Below are 20,140 nucleotides of genomic sequence, written 5' to 3' on the forward strand. Positions count from 1 at the left end.
TTAATTTCAGTTCCGGTCTATTGTATCGTATTCACGTAAATCATTTCATAACGATATATGTTTGTAATACATGGAGCACATACTAGAAAACTAAACTGATCAATAAAATGAGCGGGTTTTTTATTAATTTAAGGTCGTGTCTAGACGGTAACCCCAGATCCACGAACGATCTCGCGATAGTGACAATTTGAACCCAAACCATGATCTTTCCTTAACCCTTACAAAGTGTTTTTTGTGCCTAAACCTAACCAGACCTTAACCATAGCGTTGTCACATCATAAAACATAATTATTTTTGTACAACGCGCACAATTAAGACAACGCGTACAAATCTCGTGAGAGTTTCACAAATCCAGGGTAACGCTGTATTTAGTTGTATGGTCACGTGATATCGTACGTCACATGTAAACCAGAGTGAAGATGGCGGCTGCCGGGGGAGAGCCTTCCTCTCAGAATGTCTCAGATGAATTATTTCAGAGCTTTTACACGGAGGTACGACGAAGCGCAATTGAATTCATGTGTTTTCAATGTGTTAGTCGCTCTCTGTACATCGGCTCAAGTTAGTTAATCAGTGATCTTAATATTTATCTTCTGTGAGGCCTCGCAGATATTAGCTTAACGTAACGACAGAAGCTAACGTTCGCTGAAATGTTCTGCGAGCGTTCATTCTTTTACGGTGGTTAGGACACCACAAAACAGCGTTTATACTCTTATTTTCTTATTCTCAGCTATTACAAGTCATTTAAGCTCACGTTGAAACTTGTACATCTGGTTAATTATTCTTAAGACGGGTGCTGTTAGTCTTCTATATCAACTGCAGTGCAGTGTACGGTTGACCAATCACACCAAACACATGTTTACCCAAGAAAAGATGCACAGCTAAATAGTGTTTCATCACATTTCACTCACCATCTTTCACTCCTGAATGCTGACTGTAATAAAACGCAAATTGTATTTTATGTAGATTGAAAGTTTGGCTGTATTTTGATGGTTTCATTGATGTCTTTTTGACAGGTGAAGCAGATTGAGAAGAGAGATTCCGTCTTAACCTCCAAGCAGCAGATTGACAGACTGCTCAGGCCTGGCGCATCCTACTTTAATCTCAACCCCTTTGAGGTAATTAAGAACACATTTATCAAGCATTTCCACACCAATGTGTCTATTATAGTTAAAGGACGGGTTCACAATTTTTTAAGTGTCTTAAAACAACAGTTGGATGCCCAAATGAACATTGAAACATGTTTTTCTTTCTATAATCATTCCTCCTGTTCATACTGGCCGTTGAAGATCCCCTCATAATGCACTTACAATGCAGGTAATGGGGGCCAAAATCCTAAGTCCTCCTCCTGTGCCAAAATGTGTTTTAAAGTTTATCTGAAGCTAATATGAAGCTTCAGCTGTCTAAGTTACAATGTTAGGATTCCTTTATTGTCATTGTACTGATGTATACAACGAAATTCAGGTGCACTGCCTGAGCGGAGCTCAATATCCAAGAATAAACCTATTCATTTCACATGCACTGACAGACACACCTCCAAATCCAAACACACATACACATTTGCCTACATATGCATAAAAAAAATCAGTATTGTACACAATAAATATAGTATAAAAAATATAAAAGTATTGCACAGAATTAGTGACGATATTGTAGAGTAAGAGTTGTCTATGGGGTGTGTGCTTTCAGAGCAGAGTTCAGTGTGGTGATGGCTTTGGGATAAAAACTGTTCATTAATCTTGTGGTGCACGCTTTGATGGACCTTTAGCGCTTTCCTTAGGGCAGATGGTCAAACAGGTGATGTTTGACCTTCTAAATGAGTGAAATCAAGTAGATATCTTTAAACGTTACAATCTTTTTAGTACCAAAGTCCCTCTTTTTGTTACTATACTTCTACCGCAGCTCAACTGGGAAACAACATCTGAGGAGACACAAAGAAGGAGTTTGATGCTAAAAAGACTGTAAATGTGGCAGATATCCACTTGATATGACTAACTCAGACTGCTGAAGCCTTATATAAGCTTCAGAGAAACTTTAAAATCCATTTTTGCAGAAAATGACTGTGCGGATACATTGTTGATTTTGGCCCCCCAACACTTACATTGAAAGTTATCTCTTAATAACCAGGATGAACAGGAGGAATGATTACAGGAAAACCTCTGTCAGTGTTCATATGGGTACCTTACTGTTTTAAGACATACCTGAAAAGTCATACTTTACTTCATAAATATTAAATGAATGTTAGATGCCTATTACAAATGACTGGAGTATTAATTTATAATGACTTAAAATGGATTTTTTTTTAAAACAAGCAATACACTGGAAATCTGTAAAAATGTTTTACTTTTTTACTTATAAAGTATGTAAAACAATTAGTAATTAGTAAAATGCTGTAAAATAGCAATTAAATTTATGTCTAAACTAATCAGAAAATCTCACAGTTTCAGTACCAGTGGTTTCTTTTACATACTGTCACCATAACTCTCATAACAATTATTAAAATAGCAGCAAACTAGTAATCTAATATTGACATTTTGGTTAAACCTAACAATTGTCATTAAAATGTTCAGGTGCTGCAAATTGATCCAGATGCAACAGATGATGAATTGAAGAAAAGATTTCGGGCGGTAAGCAAAACATCTCACAGACGTCTAAGAACTTTTCTTTGAAGACATGACTTGTCTGATAGTACAATGCTGTCTTGTTTGTTTTATAATTCCCTAATCTTTGGTCTCTTTAACTGTGCAGTTGTCCATTTTGGTCCATCCAGACAAAAATCAGGATGACGCAGACAGAGCACAGAAAGCCTTTGAAGGTATAAATGTTCATTTTTACTTCCCTGATAATATATATATTGTTAAATCCATGAACCTGCTGTGTTTTATGGTGCACAAATCATATAAAGTTATGTGTGATATAGCAGTAAAATAATGCATCCAGGTGCTTGCTTAATGCACATCATCAGTAAACAAAACAGGTTTAATTCCATGTGTATATCTTATGTGTTTTAGCTGTGGACAAGGCATACAAACTCTTACTGGATCCGGAACAGAAGAAAAGAGCTTTAGATGTGATTCATGCAGGAAAGGAATATATTGAGCACATGGTGAGTGGTCCCCACATCCCCTTACCTTAAGTTTTTTTTTGTTCCATGTTAATCTGCTCTCTTGATTTGTATTTATTTGGTAACATTCTGTGCTCCCAACAGGTAAAAGAGAAAAAGAAACAGTTGAAGAAAGAAGGGAAGCCATTGGATGTGGAGGAGGATGACCCAGAAATGGTAAGTCAAAGAAGAAGAAGAAGAAAAAATCGGTCATAATTTCTTTAAATGGTGGCTGATTTTGTTATTCAACATAGCTGGATTTTGAAGTGACAATCAAAATGCTTTAAAATGATTGAACCACCCGACTGAAAGTGTTGTGAAATCAACCAAAGGTCTGCCTTCTGAAATCATGTTTTCAGTATGTTAATGTAGCACATTTGTCGTTTTTCACTTTCTTTTTCCAGTTCAAGCAAGCAGTGTACAAACAGACCATGAAGTTGTTTGCAGAGCTAGCAATCAAGAGGAAGGAAAGGGAAGCAAAAGAAATGCATGAAAGGTAAAAGACATACAGTATATTTATGGTGTGTGCCAGAGGTTTTTTTTTCAACTTCAAAGCTTGAGAAATGTTATCCTGCCACTAAATTATGGCTGAAAATCATTTATTTTGTGATTGCAATCCAGAATCAGTTTTATTATCACCAAACTTCATCCAGAATGTCATGAATTAATTCATTTTTCTCCTTTATTTCCTCAGGAAAAGGGCAAGAGAGGAAGAAATTGAGGCAGCAGAGAAAGCAAAGCGAGAGAGAGAATGGCAGAAAAACTTTGAGGTGTGTTCCTGCTTCATTTTTTATAGTTTCTGATAATAAATGGAAAACATGTTGGCTTTTTTTGGCACTCTGTAAAATACCTTCCTTTTTTTTTAACAAATGATTCCTCAGGAAACAAGAGATGGGCGTGTAGACAGTTGGAGGAACTTCCAGGCCAAAGGGAAGTCTAAAGAGAAAAAGAACAGGTCCTTCCTCAAGCCCCCCAAAGTAAAGATGGAACAGAGGGAATGATGCTGTAAAATCGGACTTCAGTAGATAAAGCTCCCACCCCCCCAGTTTTGTGTATCCCCCCACCTCGTCCTCTGCAGTCAGCGGTGTAGTCGTCCTCACACTGTCATCAGGATACACGTCGTACGGCAACTTCTTCATCCTGACCAACGTAGTTTTGTACTTGGTTTTCTAATGTACATATTCGTGATCTGGACCCTGAGATCATACCTGCCTCACGTCAGAGAAATGATGCATCTTCCAGTTATGTAACTGACCAAAAAAAAAAAAAGTGGTTGGTCATTGGTTTTGCTTTTTGTTCTTTATTTTTTAAATACAAAATAAAGCTTGGTGTTAACAAGCCTACCTTACAGTGTGAAGTAGATATGTTGTCAGATTAGTGCACAAGAGATATTTCTGGACGGGCCACAAGCTCACAGAATCTTCTGCTGCAGATGTTTTGCACTGAGTCTACAGTATAAATGCCAGTTTTGCATTTTGTGTCTTAATAACCTGATTCTTAAATATGAAGGTAGAACTAAAGACAGTTCACATTTAACTGACCATTAGACAGAAATAGAAACAGTACAAAGACTGATAAGTGTCCAATCTGCAGAACAAATGTCAAGAACAAGAAATGTTTTTCCTAAATAAAATCAACATTTCTAAAAGGAAATAAAAGACACTGATCCAAACAGGTTTACCTTCACCTTTTTCTTGGGTAACAAGGTGTGAAACTCTGCTTCATTTTCAAGTTCAACTTTCACCTGCAAGTCTCTGGTCAAGTCTCCTTGGAGGGATAATCTCTCAAGCACAGCCTGATTTGTCCTTAAATGATGGGTCTCACATAACTTTGCACTGATCTCCTCCAGCAGCAGAAGGAGCAGAGACAGCAGGAGATCCGTTTGTGCCTCCCATCAGTCCGTCCAGACTGAGGCCCTGGAAGGCTCCGAAGAAGGAATCATCCTTTGCTGCTGCTGGTTTCCTGGCAGTGGTGGTCTGCTAAATGTGGAGGAGAGGGTGGAGAATGTTGGATTTTGATACTGACAATTTTTTAAAAAAAAAAAAAGATCATTTTTACTTATGTTTACTATTCACTTACCCGTGGGAGGCAGTGGTGGCTCCTGAAATGGGTTCTCGTGGACCGTTCAGCGTTCTTCTTGGCTAGTACAGCTTGCTGTCGTTTCCTTTTGGCAAACAGCAGAGAGCAACATGAGGCACGGCACATGGCCAAGCAGCTTATTCATGTGAGGAAGATCCTCATCCACATTAATCCAAGTCTTGTCTAGCCAAGAGTCTCAGCTGGACACCAACATAGTAACTGAAAACTTAACGATATTACAATTATCTACTGTTAGAAAAATCTTAAGACTGGTCTTTAAAAATGATTTACAGCTTTGAACAAATGTTTAAACATTTAACCTTGGATGACCATGAGAGACTAAAATGCCTGCTTTAGAGCTGATCACTACGATAAACAGATTATCTCCATGAATCTGAACTTTTTAGCCCCTCTTACCTTTCTCTCTTCAGTTCAGCCTGGTACGCTCTGAGCCAGGAGTCCGGTACTTTCTGGCTGTTGCAGGGAAGACTTCTCCTCCTGCTGCTGATGCTTTTCCTGCGGGTGAAGCTGCTTCTGCGGACAGACTGGCTCCTCTTGGCTCCTCTCTTGGCGGAGGTGCTTTTTCCAGACACACAGCTGGTGAACTGCTTCAGGGGAGCACCCAGCGACATGAGGGAATCCATTTCTAGAGTTGTCACGTGTCGTGTCACGATATAGGATTTAAACTGATGTTTTGCCTCTTAGTAATCCCAGGACAATCTTTCCAATTTACACCAGGAATGATGTGTCTTTTATCTGCAAGAGAGAATAAGAATAACATCATTATAAATTTTTTTTTTTTTTTAAAAAGTGTCAATTAAGAAAATGCTCCTGCACACTAAAGTCATTCTATGCCAGTTCTCAAAGTGGGGTCCTTGAGGAGGTTGCAGGGAGTCCCCAGCAAAAAGGGAAATAATTTAATTTCACTATAATTCCATCCATAAGTAACACAATGACAGAATGTATGACTATTTTGGGTTTCATACACTTTCTGTAATGAAATATCTAAAAGTAAAAATGTTATCAGATGGGGGTCTGTGATCTAAATTGTATCGGATTAGGGGTCCTTTAAGTGAAAAAGTTTGAGAACCACTGTCCTATGCTCATGTGAGCTTGCTTTAATGCCATCCTATTAACATAAAATGTGCAAGTTAACACAATATATAATATTTGCCACAAAGAAACAATAGGACACACCTGCAAGTGGTATCTCCTGTGGACGAGATCAGCCGTTTGTATCATTGGTCGAAGCTGCAAAGCGTAGCATCCGTTCCTCGCATTGCTTCCAGTGTACTGAACTCTGCTCTGTCACTGTCTGCTCTTATGTGGATTTGACTGATGACCTCTGCGGGATTATCTGAAGACGCAAGAGCCGTTTATCTCATTAACACAGTGGTTCCAAGCAGGATAAACAACTGCTTGTTTACCCCTTGACCACCGAAATAGCTCATACAAACTTATGTTTACAGGTGGGGCTGTGCTTAAGTTTAAAAGTCACATCCTCCATTTCAGCATGAAACACCTTTATAGTTTGTGTTTAGGTCACAGGAGTTGAGATCATTTGGTGATGCAGCGTCAGACAGGAAGCCAGACAGATGGAGAGTGGACTGGGGGGTGGGGGGGTGGGGTCTGCGTCACAGAATCGTCATCTTCTACCTTTCAGAGACAGGGAGGCATCTTCATTGACTGGCGGACATCAAGTACTTGAGTCAGAAAGGTGAATGACTCATTTCATTCACAGATTCGTTCACTCAATACTTAGTCCAGGGGCCAAATGCATAAACGATGCGTACGCACAAAAACAATGCATACGCCACTTCCTGCACATAAACTGATATTTATAAACACAGACTGTGCGCATTCTTTAGACCAGGTGAAGACGTTTTTCTAAAGTGATCTGACGGTGATGTGATGAGGTGGAGATGAAATATAAAGTGAGAGACGGAACTTTTTAGTAAAATGTTGTGTAGGTTGATAACCAGCTGCAATGATTGTGTGATTTTTATTTATCATTATTATTAGTAGTAGTAAATTGCCAAATAAAGGCACATTTATATACGTAACATTGATTAATTACTTCTGTGTGTATTTTGCTCTTAAGATTCTTTTTATTTTATCTTTAGTTGTGACATACCTTATAAAGTCGGTTTAAATATGAGCTCTACAAACTAATCACGGATTACATTTCTGAGATATCGCTGCCTACGATCGTTTACGGTCAATGTGATGAATTAACGATATGGATACTATAAAGAGCCGCGCAGCTGTGCGTAATAGTCGTGCGTAATGACAGCTGTTCTGCTGTAGTAGAACCTCGCCGGCACAATGACACTTTCTTTTTTCCCCCCACGTTTGTTTCACTGACAGCTGTACAGACTGATGGAGCAGGAGCGAAGTGATATGAAAACAGCTGGTTCAGTGCGTGTCGTCATCCATATATGGCTAATTGCGGGAGTGGAAATGAGGCTCATGCACGTGCGTCCAGTTTCTCAATGAGTGGGATTTATAAAAACAGAAACCTGCGTAAGCACAGCTTTATAAATCTAACGAAATGAATGTGTTTTCATATTTCCGGTGCGTACACACAGTTTTACACATCTGGCCTCAGGTCTGGAGAGGTCAATTCAATCCAGCCACACCTCAACAAGTCACTGATGCCTCGGAATGCTACTACTGAAGTCAAAAACTGTGTAATCTATACATTGATAAATGAAAACCATCAATTCTATAATTACCGGTGGTAGAATGTAATTAAGTGCATTTACTCAGATACTGCACTTAAATACAATTCTGAGGTACTTGTACTTAACTTGAATATTTCCATTTTATGCTACTTTATACTTCAACTCTACTACATTTCAGAGACAAATGTACTTTTTACTCTACTACATTTATTTGACAGCTTTAGTTACTAGTTACTTTGCAGATTTAGATTATTAATACAAATTATAAATCAATAAATCATGTTTTATAGGTTTAGCTACCCGGCAGTATATTAATTAAAATTAGCTCCACCTTTACCAGCTACAACATTAAAGGGACGAACGCATTACTGCATCAATAATTATAGTGCAGTAACATGATATATGATTCTGAAATGGGCCCAATAATGGTCATTATAAAGAGGAATCATTAGTGAGCAAAACCTGTTTTAATGTTCATACAAGCACCTGCATATTGTTTGAAGAAAGACTTAAGAACTTGTGAAGCCATCTTTTTAAAAAAATGTCCCATCATTTTTACGTCAATTTTAGCATAATCATAACTTAATAGCGGATCATACTATTTTTTTGGTCTCGAGTCCTTTAGTGTAGCAGGGCCTTTTGTTATTTATATCTGTTCCTAGAGCCCCACAGCCCCAATAAATTTTTGCCGTAGAGCTCCCCAGCCAACTCTTCCAACCATCCATGGACAGGACAAAAGTGAATTTAAAGAATGGGGTCAGTGAGTGAGGTTACCTACCGACAGATGGGGAGAGCTTACGTGACGAAGCATCAATACACCTGTTGTAGCAGATCGTCCACACTTCCCTCTCTTGACCTGTCCTGACAAGGTGACAGCTTAGCGTTGGTTTTGAAAGGGAATAAAAGAGAAGTTAGTTTCCAACACAAATTAACGACCAAAATAGTGGGACTAACAGACAGCACACAATAAAACACAAAAAAAAGAGGCAAAGTCAACAGTGATTTGATTTTTTTTTGGGGGGGGGGGGGATCCTTCCCAGGGTTCCTACAAGCTCCACAATTTAAATGGTTATTTAAATATCCTCAAAAGGCAGTTAAAGTCAAAAACAAGATGAATTTTGGAGGTTTCATTAACATGTAAATGACTGTCTAACCTAATGTTATACTGCTCTACATGATGAACTGCTTTCTGGGAAAACAAACAAGAAATTAACTAACTTTAAACAACTTAAGTTAATTCATATGTAAATGTCTTGAAAGTAATACATTTACTTTATTGTATTAATTGTCAAAATCAATTGATCTCACTCCTGCATCTCAGACAGACCTCTGAGCTTTTAGCAAATCCTCCAGCAGTGGTGTTAGTCACTGCGTTAAGAGATAGTCTCAGACACAGTGACGGTATTTCAAGACACAAAGCCTCCCTTTAGCTGCCAGAGGCCCAAACAATACTGAGAGCACCATAAGCCTTTGGAAAGGAGGACATAACTTTAATTCTACACAATCATACATATATACAGTTTTATACGCTTTAATTTCATACAAAAAAAACAAATCATGTACAGGTGGGGGGGTGGGGACAATGACCTATCTGAACTCAAAAAAATTACCAAAAAATAAATACCATCGACAGGAGTTGTGTGTGGCTCATTGGCTGCCACCAGGAGCTGTGTGCTTAACCTCAGTGGAGACGACAAGTCTGACCATATCACACAAAGGACAAAGGCAGTTTATGTTTTATGTGTTTGAAAGTATGTGAGAATGTTCCCATGACTAATGCTGAAGAACTACCAAGTCAGAGCAAAACATTAACATGGATGTGTCACCCACACCACCCCTACACACACATATATACACACACACACACACACACACACACACACACGCACGCAGGCTCTCTCTCTCTCTCTCACACAAACACACACGCACACAGAAAGCATAGCATTAACGTAACAAACATATCTATCAATAAGACAGGCTATAGAGGCCTGTGTGTGTGGAGTGTCCATCACCATTATCATCTCATTGGCGAATAATAACAGGCCTTATGGCCAGATATTAAGGGCAAGAGTTTCCATATAGGGGATAATCTTTTTATACATAAAAAAAATATAACATTAAAAAATTATGGCGCAGTGCAAGCGCTCACTTAACAAAAACGTAAACAAAAATTTGAGACGCTTGCAATTTGCATTGTTTCTTTTTTTGTATTTGTTTTGGAACAAAACGAAAAAATATTTTACTAGTTTGCCCTCTTCGATCATAGTTCCCAATGAAATATGATATTAACTTTTAATGTTTGACGTTAGCATAGTATCTGACTGATGACAGGTGCCTCCACATAATGTGTTTATCATTATGTGGGTGAGGACTTGTGCTGCATATACAGCTCTATCTCCTTTTCCCCCCCTTTCCTTAGACTTCAGAATCTGAAGACATTTATTCTCCAAAACTTGTTGTTTTTTTTTAATGACCGGCTTCAGTAGTGCTTATTTCATCAAAAAGGTGAATTATTTTCTTTACATGTTGATGAAAATAACAGACGGACGGACGGAAGGGAGGAAGGTGTTTCAGAAGTCAAAAGGAAGACGAGCTGCATAGAGGGCTACTTTGGGTACAAACAATCTTCTGTTTAAAAATTTTGTCCTCTACTGAGGCTTTAACCGCTAGAAAAAGATTCATTTAGACTCTTCTCCAGCCGTTTGTGGGTTATTTTGGTCTCTGCGGCAAAAACATGCCTCTCGTGGCTTGCAGAGGTGGACACAGAGGGGCAGGGTGGAGGAGCAAGAAGTTTAGGTGTCCATGCTTTAATGAAAAAACGACAGAAAAACATCCGAAGCCTCACGTTATTCAACAGTTCACCTGCTCCACATATAAAAGACTTGATCTCCTCTGTCATTCAGTCTTTGGGGGTTTGTGGGTCACCGGCTGATGTCCCGGTTGCCCTCCCAGTTCTTGCTGCCTGCTGCCTCGCCGATCCCCCCGTTCTCGAAGAAAGGGTGCTTGAGGGAGTCGGCCAGCACCAGCCTCTTGGAGGGCTCGTACTCCAACATGCTTTCAATGAGGTCAAACAACTGGTGGTGCTCCTCCGCCTCCGACAGCAGATACCGCTGGCAAGAGACAAGAAGAGAGACATGAATATTCAGAACGTAAAGAAAAGGACAATAAACACCGCTGTTCCTCCAGTACAATGCGCTGTTTTCACTTTTCCCACTACCCAGCTGCTGCTCTTACCCGTAAGGGTTTGCAGTTTTCTCTGACGTATTTCCCCGCTGACGAACTCTCGTCCCAGTCCAGGCGGCCCCGATAGAAATACTTCTGTTTCCTGAGAGTGGAGGAAGATCCATGTGAGCAGTGTTCAAGTGTGTGCATGGCGATTTCTTTATAAAAAGGGTGAATGCATGAGCGTGTCACATTGAATCTTATCACTTGGTGTGTTTACACGTTTCTCTCACCTCGTCTTACGAATCATCCTAGAGGGCACTGGTCCCAGGATTCTCTCCATCATGGCCAAATGCTCCCTGTTGTCATGAGTCTGAAAGAAATTCAGATTGACTTAGACGACTGTCATTCTTCAAACAGTCAGAAAGAAACAAAGAGACTGATTCCGAAGATGATTGGGGTTTAACTACAAGCTCTGCTGCTACATACAATTTCAAGACAGTGAAGAGCTCACACATGACATCAAGGGTTAATTTCCACCAGATTAATTGCTGGATTTACTAATTGCTGCTACGCGTGCCATGCACAGGTGTTCGATCTTTGTTTGGTGAGACACAGGCCCACATTTACCAGCTTCTCAAAGTAGGCAATCAGTCCTAACTTGGCTTTAGTCTTTACCTAAAAACTTTAATCTCCTTCAGGATTAAAGAGCGCTAACCTTTCCAGCAGGTAGACAGTTGGGGGTAGATTCTTTAATATTTGATGAATAAGGGCCCAGATCAGCTGACTGACTGATATTAACTCATTCTCCTACTCTTCATATTCTCATCTTAAAGCCTAAATGAAGTTATGCATCCTGGTTACAGCCAGCTGGCAGCAGCAGGTTGCCGTTGTACCTGAAACAAGGTGAAGCCCAGGTAGTACTCAAACAGGATACAGCCAATGCTCCACACATCACAAGGATGACTCCAGCCCAGCTCTGAAGAACGAAAACATGAAATGAATAATTGACAAGACCAAGAAAAATGCATCTGATACAGAGAGAACTCCAGGCTGAGGTTAACGCTTGCTGACAGTGCACATCATTTTGCAAATGAATCAGTATTGTAGCTACATTTTACTTTTTCTTTGTACTCCTTACATAACTCAGACCCAATTAATCTCAATACCTATTTCTCCCTGACAGTGACTTGCTGTTGTGTTTATGGGAATATCTAATTTATGTGAATTGGATTGTATCCAAAGAGGAGACACCACAACTCCTGCAGAACAAGGCACCTTAAGATGCTGTTCAACAGAGGAATCAATCAGGGCAGCAATGCTGAACTTGCTTGTTATAACTGGTCTGTTTCTACAAGAACTTGTTCATCTCCAACATGATTTTAAATATCTGGACATCAAATGGAACTTCGGGAGTATTATTATACTCCCCATGTCTCCTCTGAAATGTAGTGTTGTGTTTCAGTTGAGTGTTTTTTTGGCCAAAGGCATATAGTCTTCCTCACCTAGTATGACCTCAGGGGCACGGTAATGCCGCGTGGACACAATGGTGCTGTGGTGCTCGTGGTCGAATGTGGCGCTGCCAAAGTCCACCACGCGTACTGCTGTGCTCTTAACTGTCCTCTCTTCTCGCTTCTGCAAGAGAATATAAAATATTATGAAAATTATGTCTGTAAGTTGCATGTGTGCTATAGAGAGACAGCTTTTTTTTCCTGGTATTTCATATTTATTCAGATCTCCAAGCAAAACACATTGACAAAATCTTCCTCCATCTGCAGAAATGGTAAATATGGTATATAAATATGGAGAAATTCTGGTAAATATAACCTGGAACTGATCAGTTAGTTTTACATGAACTGGACATGATCAACAATAGTCAGTATTAGAGTGGGAAAGGGTACTGGCTTTTCAGTTTTTTTAACTAACCTGCCACTAACGTCTATAGACAAAAAACTGTTTTCACCCAGTTCCTTTTTTTGCTTTCTACCACAACTTACCTTTTCTACATTGTAGGACATTGTGAAGTCTGAGTTGACGAAAAGGATGTTCTCAGGCTTCAGGTCTGTGTGTGTCAGCTTACTGTCATGGAGAACTATGGAGAGGAAACATGTTATGAGTTACTGCTTCTTTGGTTTTTCACATTTGACAATAAATTACCTTCAAAGCTACTTTTACAGTTCATTTTGTCATCATTTGGCACATCTGAATTCCTCTTTTGGATTAGATAAAACTGTTATTCACACATGTAAATAGTAACAATAAAGATACTGATAAAACATATATAATCCAATACATAATCACATTAGAACATTTAGAATAGTAAAAATCAACAAAATACATATAGATATTGACATTTGGGAAAAAATTCTGGACAGAGTTTCTACAGGATTATTTTGCTCCTGAGAAGCTTGATGGGTAAATAGTCACAATCCGCAACCTAATCTTTGGATCTATAATGCCCTCATGTGGCTACAAGCTGTATACCACAAACAACAGACGCATTCATTCCAGTCAATCCGCATTCATCATTACCTGGAGGCAATGATGAAGAGACGTCAATTAAATGGGGTCTGTTTGTTGGAACTGTACACTCAATTAAGAGATGTTAAGACCAAGAGCTTTATAACAGAAACATTCAAATTAATTTTCCTACTCTTCCAACTTTCTGAAGTACTGAAATCAAATAGAGGACATAAAAAAAACAAAAAAAAAACAACTTACATTTCACAGCGAGACAGATTTGGTAGGCCATGTGTCTGACCTGACCAATCGAATAGGGCAGATAGTTGTTTTCCTTTAGAAAGTCGAAGGTGCTGAGAGCTAACAGCTCAAAGGAGAGACACATGTGACCGTGGTAGTCAAACCAGTCATACATCTGCACACACAGGCTGGAAAAGAAACAGGATACAGAAGGTTGAACAAACACCACTTCACTGATACAACAGCTAAATCAAACCATTTTGTAATAATAATAATAATAATAATAATGATCTTTATTTATATAGCACTTCACAAACAAGAACAAGTAAAAGACAGCAGGAAAACAATCACATACAAAATCACAGTCAACAAACAAAATAACAGTTAAAACTAATGATAAAAATAATGGATAAAAGTAACACATGAGAGTAACAGATGAAATAAATCACAGATAAAATAATTAAGCAAAAGCCATACAGTATAAGTAAGTTTTGAAAGATAATTTAAAAGAATGCAGTGAATTTTCTAGTCTTCGTTCCTCAGGTAAGCTGTTCCAAAGGGTTGGAGCCCTGACAACAAAAGCCCTGTCATCCTTGGTCTTAAGCGACAGGGCCTTATCAGAGGATCTCAAGCTACGTGCTGCTGAGTAATGATTTAGAAGCTCAGCCAAAGGTCAAAAGTAAAATTTTACAATCGATTCTAAAACGGAAAAGGCAGCCAGTGAAGGGAAGCTAAAATAGGGGAGATACGATCATGCTTCCGTGATCTGGTTAAAAGACTGGCGGCTGCATTTTGGACACCCTGAAGCCGTGCAATCATGTTTTGGCCAAGGCACGTGAACACATTATCATAAATCATACGAGAAGTGATAAAAGCATGAATCACTCTTATAGGATCATTGAAGAAATAAAAGATCTAATTCTAGAGATATTTCTCAAATGGAAAAAACACAACTGAGCGTGCCTTTTTATATGGGACTTGTGAGAGAGGTTCTGATCTAAAATAACTCCCAAGGTTTTTAACAATGGATACCACAGGCTGAGCTGGAGAGCCAAGAGCAGGCAGAACTTGGCCATGGGTGTGGTCAGTTGGTATCAGTATTGGTAGGCTTTAGGTTATGCAACCAGCTCTAACGCAGTTCATAGTTTTAAGACTGTTTGACCAGTGGACATAATGTTAATTTGGCTGCAGTACCACAATATTCAGCCACAACTCACAATTTATTGTCGGGGTCCTTCTCATTGATCTTCTCTAGTACGTTGATCTCAAGGCGAGCTGCTTCCTTGTATTTCTCCACATTTTTGATAATTTTCAGAGCAACATGGGCCCCTCCCCTGTTAAAAATAAAAGAAGCTTGTTTTTTTACAGACAGTACAGACAAACAACAGTAATAACGCAACACTTAATAATTTGACTATGACAGCAAAGTCTCTGATTTCATTGTTAGTTATATGGTGGGGGGAAGAATGGAGAGTCTCTCCTTGCAATAAGAATCTCGTTAATGAAGCTCCAGTTGGTGAACAGACAGGAGAAAATAATCTGCAAGTGTCACTTTCTAAGGACTGTGCCCCTGAAAATGAACTTGCTTCATGTACATTTCTAGCACTGTCACAATTAATCTTCCACAGAAGCCCACAGTTACTCCAGGCTAAGCTACATCAGAGCTAATTTGCCTGCAGTAAACTGCACCATGTGATCAACAAAGGCAGCAGATAAAAATAACCGACTGGAAACAGTAATAGGGTAGTAAACAAGAGTGAGGTTGGGTGTTTGATACTCTTATCCTAGTCTCATTTGGCTCAAGACTAGTATGACATAAAACACATTTGTTTCTATAAATCACAGTGAACTAAGGGTCTTAGAAATAGGACCCCCAGGGACTGACAGCTCTTGTTTTTTTAGCTTCACACACTCTGACACACACCTGCGATGGTCAACGCACTGCATCACCCTCCCAAAGGTGCCTTCCCCCAGAGTGCTGACAATCTCATCTGCAACACAACACAGAGAGAAAAGGAAAAGAGAGGGAGAGCGGGGAAAGAAAGAACAGGAGAATTAGACATGTGGACTTCAGCAGGAATACATAATGCAAAAGTGTAGACAGGCGTATCAATGCTAGCGCCCATCCCCTTTTCAAATGGCTGCCTATTCAATCTGGCAGGCTTGAAACACTTTGACGTAATCTATTATAACTGAATGCACTACGATACATGTGAAGACAATAAGGGGGCAAAGGTAAAGCGCTCCCTTCCTTTTGATGACCAATTTGCAGCCATCGAAAATGAGGGCACATCCTCAAAAAACTGGAAAAATTGAAAAATGATAGCATTCCTACTAAACAACGCATGATCCTAAGAATGACAAAAGTTAAGTATATAAATGCAGTGTCTACAGTATATGTGCGCTGGTTGTACTAGTCTTAATGAAAAAGACTAAATAGGTGATGCAGTGAGACGTCTACTAAAAAATTTTTAAGAGAACCCCTAAAAGCCTCGTAGTGGAAAATAAACTAGCTTAAGTTACAGATTTAAAACTGTAACTGTGTTTTAAACTAAAACGCAACAGAGACAAACAGCTGCAAATGAGATTCTATGTTTAGAAAAGTCAAGTAACCTGTGAAACATAGAAAATGCTCCACAGCTTAAAATCCTAGAACAAAAAGCAGAAGGTATCTAAAGTCCCTCTCAAAATCTTCAACATTCTTGCAATCCACCCTGCTATTTCAGCTAGAGCGAAGAGCATTCTAGCAAGGCATCATCATCATCATCATCATCATCAGGCACTCCCATGTCATGTAAATGCTCTATGCTTTAATACTCATATGGAGAAGGGTTACGATAGAGTAGTGGCAGTGAGTACATCTCTCTTGCAGGACGTCCCCACTCCGACAGATCAGGTGCCCTTCCTCGTCGTCCCTCACACTCACTGCCCGCGTCCGGCTGTTGCTCCGCTGTTTTCACACCCAAACCGCCATCAGCAGGTCACGACACGACCGAAGGGAACAGGGGGTTTTCAGGGGCAGCCGCAGCCATGGCGTCAGGCGGCACAGGTAGACGAGGAGGGAGGAGGAGGGTGGTGTTGGTGGTAGTTGATGTAGTTGTGGTTGTAGGTGGGTTTGGTGGTCATGGGGCGATTCACGCATGACACCACGTGAAGGAAATATATAACGATAGGGATATAGTGCAAGGGAACAAGTCAAAGATCACATGTTGTCCTCTGCTCCTCTCCCCCCTCTACCTTTAAACCACAGCTGCTTACAAACAAGGAAGCAACTGGCATATCCATTCATCAACGCAAAAACCAATTAAGACAGTAATATAGCTAATTCAAAGCTTATCAGGTTGACTTTTCAGGATAAACAAGATGGAAATAAAAGGAAATAAAAGGAGAGGACCATACGTAATTAAGCAGGAAATATTTAAAGCTAACCAGGTATGTTTTACATTAAATTCAACCACCTTCTCACCTAAAACTATACTACCCAATACATAAGTGTGGTGATAACACACTCACAGCTGCAAATTAATAACTATAAGACATTTCAAATGCCAATATATCCATACAAAAATCTTCATTCAAATCATATCTATATTTTGCATGATGTTTGGTAGAACATTTTCACTTTTCAGCCTACCTGCACTAAAGTTTACAAGTAGCTGCCCAACTACTAGCACAGGCATTTAGGCCTTTTCCAACTGTCAATATAAATTGCAAAGACACTAAATATATATTAATGAAAGGTAAGGCCACACAGAATTAAGTGTGACCAGGTATAATTAAGTTTTCAAAAAGAAAAATTAAGAAAGTGGTGGTGAGGGTGTGTTTGAAGAGCAGCAAGAATTAGTGGTTGATCATTAATAAACTACTGAAAAAGTGTTTGCATAAAAATGAAAATGCTCTCCCAAAAAAATATTAAAAAATCTATTTAAGTAAAACCCACTTTAACAAAAAAAATCAAACAAAATCCCTCTGACAGACCAAAAACAAATCATAAAGATTGTACTACTTACCAAATCCAGGAGCTGTGAAGAATAAATGGGTTAAAGAAAGAGAGAGACAGAAAGAGCTGAGTGGAAGAGAGAGACGGAAGGAGACAGGATGAGGAGAGTTAAAACACAATCTCAGGTCTGGCTGTACTCACCGAGGAGGATGGGCTATAGGACCTGGTTCTACGCCGCCTTCGTTTGTGCTTACGCCTGCTGCCTTTCCGCCGGTACGACTCGTCCCGTTCACGCTCCCTTTCACGGCCGCGTCGGTAGTCGTACATGCTTGGGGAGAAGTCGCGTGGATAGTAACTTTCAGCTGCTCCGTGTGGCTCCCTTTCTCTGTCGCGGTCTCGGTCTCGGCTCTGATCCAAGCGTCTGGATCCCTCGCAGTATCTTCGATCGAATGGCCGGTGCTCCGTTGAGCGATTGTCATAGCTGCGACTGGATCAGAGGACAGAAGCATGCTTTGAAGCCTAATGACTAACAACCAACTGAGATTCAGCTCAAACTAAGTGCAAAAGAACAAAATGAAATACTTTGACAGTGTCCATTTGTTTGACATCTTGATGAGAGATAATGTTGTTAGGTAAATAAAGATCTTCAGAATGCAAACATACATGTTCAACATAAAGAACCAGATTAATATCTCAAACGTACACACAAACATACCTCCGTGAGCGTACGTAACTTCCTTCCTGTCTGTGTCCCCGTCCCCTTCTGTCTCGATCTCTGTCTCTGTCACTGCTTGAAGAGTAGGTAGGTGATCTTCTGTGCCGGTGTCTTCGCCCTCTGTCTCTGTCTCTATCTCTGTCTCTGTAACGGTCTTGGTAGCTGCTTCGACTGTCTCTGTCCGAAGACGAGTACCGTCTAGTGTGAGGCATCTAGCGGATTTTTAAGAAGACAAAGAAATATTTTTTTAAAATAAAAAAATACCCATTAAAGTTCATATTTATTTTGACTTTAACTCCACAGGGAACGATTGCGTTTCACTTCAGAGTAATTGTTGTTGCAGTTACTCCTGTTGACATTTTATTACTTGTCAAATTCACATGTCAGCGGAACAGCTGTCCAATGCTGAATACTTAAAAGTGATTTATGGGAGTCGGTTGGAGGAGTGGTAGCTGACAAAAATGTGATGTAAAAATACCTGACTAGGTTGCTTGAAGCAAAAAAGTGTGTTGGCCCTATGCAGTTGTTTGATGAGTTTAAGTACACTGTTCCCCAAGGCAAGCATTGAAGAAGTTTGCTCTTTAAAAATCAGATCACATGTGCTGACTAACAACAACAGCTTAGTAAACACTTGGTAGGAAAAGTAGCTGTGTAGGCGGCCTAATGTTAAAAGTACATTTGAATAAAGCAAACCACATAAACACACAGTTCAACACTTCAACTTTTTACAACAAGATATAGCTTGCAACCAATTAATCTGAAAGTTGAAAGCACGACAGACAACTAACTATTAAAGCGTGCCTGGAAATATGTGAGAACAGTGATAAAATGCAGGAATGTATATTAATAACCCTGTTGATCCTATTGAACTATTTACGACCTACCCCACTGGTTAGCGTTATCACAGTGGTGTTTAAAGCGAATGTCAACAACAAACAATCTGACTTGAAATACACGATTAAAGCTAACGTTATGTTATTAAACGGGGAAGACTTAACGCTACTGTTAAGTGGCCAGATTAATAAGAAAACAGCATTTCAACTTCATGATACGCTTGTACAGCGTTGCTAATGTGTTTTTTTCCTACGATGTAACGTTAAGACGATGCAATACTGGCGTTAGTAAACCTGCCGTTAACGTTTCAATAAGCGCTTAATACTAAAAAAAAAACATTTACAAACACCAACATATGAACGGCAAACATATCTTTAATCACGAACTAGGTAGCTAACCGACCGACGATCGACGTCCTGGCCGTTAGCATGCTTGGCTAGCAACATTAGCTAATGTAAATAATTTGACCGCCATCTTAGCTTAGCTACGTTCATCGGCTAAACAGCTACTTACGTTAGCTGCCGTGTAAACCGTTTGTTCGGACTGTGGCTCGTTTAACTACACAAAACACATGTCGCACATAACGTTTACCGTTTTAGCAGCGAGGCCTGTACGTTTGTCCCACAAAAAATCCGTGGTGGCGTTCCAGTTTTTTCTTTTTATCTTCTTGCTAAGTCGATGTTCAAAGCTCTGTTGCAAGCAAGCAGCCAGCTTATTTTCTGACTGTCTGCCCCGCAGCACAGCTAGTTCTGGTTCAGACTAGTGGTGCTAACGCCTCCCTGCGCCGATAATGTCATTCAGCCCTGTTTGTAGCCACACATACCACCGTACATTACTAACATGCACCAGTTAACTAGTTATACATGATGCAAGTAAAAGCCAAAATGACACATTTGGTAAGATTTGAATTAATACGAAATGTCTTA

At 39.6% G+C, this 20,140-nt stretch overlaps 3 protein-coding genes across 5 annotated transcripts; 1 reads left to right on the forward strand and 2 right to left on the reverse strand.

The window, feature by feature from the left end:
* Positions 1 to 380: 380 nt before the first annotated feature.
* dnajc8 (DnaJ (Hsp40) homolog, subfamily C, member 8) lies at positions 381 to 4,443 on the forward strand. Its single transcript, XM_067612640.1, has 9 exons — positions 381 to 491; positions 1,014 to 1,115; positions 2,568 to 2,624; positions 2,746 to 2,812; positions 3,009 to 3,103; positions 3,206 to 3,277; positions 3,505 to 3,596; positions 3,795 to 3,870; positions 3,982 to 4,443. Exons 1-9 carry the CDS (start codon positions 420 to 422, stop codon positions 4,099 to 4,101), a joined length of 753 nt encoding a protein of 250 aa, XP_067468741.1. The 5' UTR covers positions 381 to 419; the 3' UTR covers positions 4,102 to 4,443.
* On the reverse strand, positions 4,378 to 5,823 carry si:ch211-81a5.8 (uncharacterized protein LOC560648 homolog). Of its 2 annotated transcripts, none has more exons than XM_067612642.1 (3): positions 5,597 to 5,823; positions 5,180 to 5,264; positions 4,378 to 5,076 (listed from the first exon to the last, which is right to left on the reverse strand). In XM_067612642.1, exons 1-3 carry the CDS (start codon positions 5,821 to 5,823, stop codon positions 4,921 to 4,923), a joined length of 468 nt encoding a protein of 155 aa, XP_067468743.1. In that variant the 3' UTR covers positions 4,378 to 4,920. The 2 variants fall into 2 exon arrangements, with proteins under 2 accessions (XP_067468743.1, XP_067468742.1); XM_067612641.1 differs by having other exon boundaries at positions 4,378 to 5,079.
* A 3,509-nt stretch (positions 5,824 to 9,332) lies between these two features.
* Positions 9,333 to 20,109, reverse strand: clk2a (CDC-like kinase 2a). Of its 2 annotated transcripts, XM_067612638.1 has the most exons (13): positions 19,806 to 20,109; positions 18,381 to 18,592; positions 17,867 to 18,152; positions 16,585 to 16,675; positions 15,650 to 15,716; positions 14,943 to 15,059; positions 13,747 to 13,913; positions 13,023 to 13,117; positions 12,531 to 12,660; positions 11,922 to 12,004; positions 11,319 to 11,398; positions 11,098 to 11,188; positions 9,333 to 10,973 (listed from the first exon to the last, which is right to left on the reverse strand). In XM_067612638.1, the coding sequence occupies exons 2-13, from the start codon at positions 18,590 to 18,592 to the stop codon at positions 10,785 to 10,787; spliced, it is 1,608 nt and encodes a 535-aa protein (XP_067468739.1). In that variant the 5' UTR covers positions 19,806 to 20,109; the 3' UTR covers positions 9,333 to 10,784. The 2 variants fall into 2 exon arrangements, with proteins under 2 accessions (XP_067468739.1, XP_067468740.1); XM_067612639.1 differs by lacking the exons at positions 16,585 to 16,675; positions 18,381 to 18,592; positions 19,806 to 20,109 and having other exon boundaries at positions 17,867 to 18,008.
* Positions 20,110 to 20,140: the final 31 nt, after the last annotated feature.

Source organism: Thunnus thynnus, chromosome 15 (genome assembly GCF_963924715.1).
Source record: "Thunnus thynnus chromosome 15, fThuThy2.1, whole genome shotgun sequence".
Taxonomy (NCBI): Eukaryota; Metazoa; Chordata; class Actinopteri; order Scombriformes; family Scombridae; genus Thunnus; species Thunnus thynnus.

Excerpts from the sequence above, each read along its gene's own strand:
- dnajc8 (XM_067612640.1), top strand. The coding sequence starts at position 420 with ATGGCGGCTGCCGGGGGAGAGCCTTCCTCTCAGAATGTCTCAGATGAA. Across the intron at positions 3,278-3,504 it reads AGGAGGATGACCCAGAAATG|TTCAAGCAAGCAGTGTACAA; the intron begins GTAAGTCAAAGA and ends TTCTTTTTCCAG. Across the intron at positions 3,871-3,981 it reads AATGGCAGAAAAACTTTGAG|GAAACAAGAGATGGGCGTGT; the intron begins GTGTGTTCCTGC and ends ATGATTCCTCAG.
- si:ch211-81a5.8 (XM_067612641.1), bottom strand. The coding sequence starts at position 5,823 with ATGGATTCCCTCATGTCGCTGGGTGCTCCCCTGAAGCAGTTCACCAGC. Across the intron at positions 5,265-5,596 it reads GCTGAACTGAAGAGAGAAAG|GAAACGACAGCAAGCTGTAC; the intron begins GTAAGAGGGGCT and ends GTTTGCCAAAAG. Across the intron at positions 5,080-5,179 it reads GCCACCACTGCCTCCCACGG|CAGACCACCACTGCCAGGAA; the intron begins GTAAGTGAATAG and ends CTCCACATTTAG.
- clk2a (XM_067612638.1), bottom strand. The coding sequence starts at position 18,592 with ATGCCTCACACTAGACGGTACTCGTCTTCGGACAGAGACAGTCGAAGC. Across the intron at positions 13,914-14,942 it reads AAGGACCCCGACAATAAATT|CCTGTGTGTGCAGATGTATG; the intron begins GTGAGTTGTGGC and ends TTTCTTTTCCAG. Across the intron at positions 11,399-11,921 it reads TGGGCTTCACCTTGTTTCAG|ACTCATGACAACAGGGAGCA; the intron begins GTACAACGGCAA and ends AATTTCTTTCAG.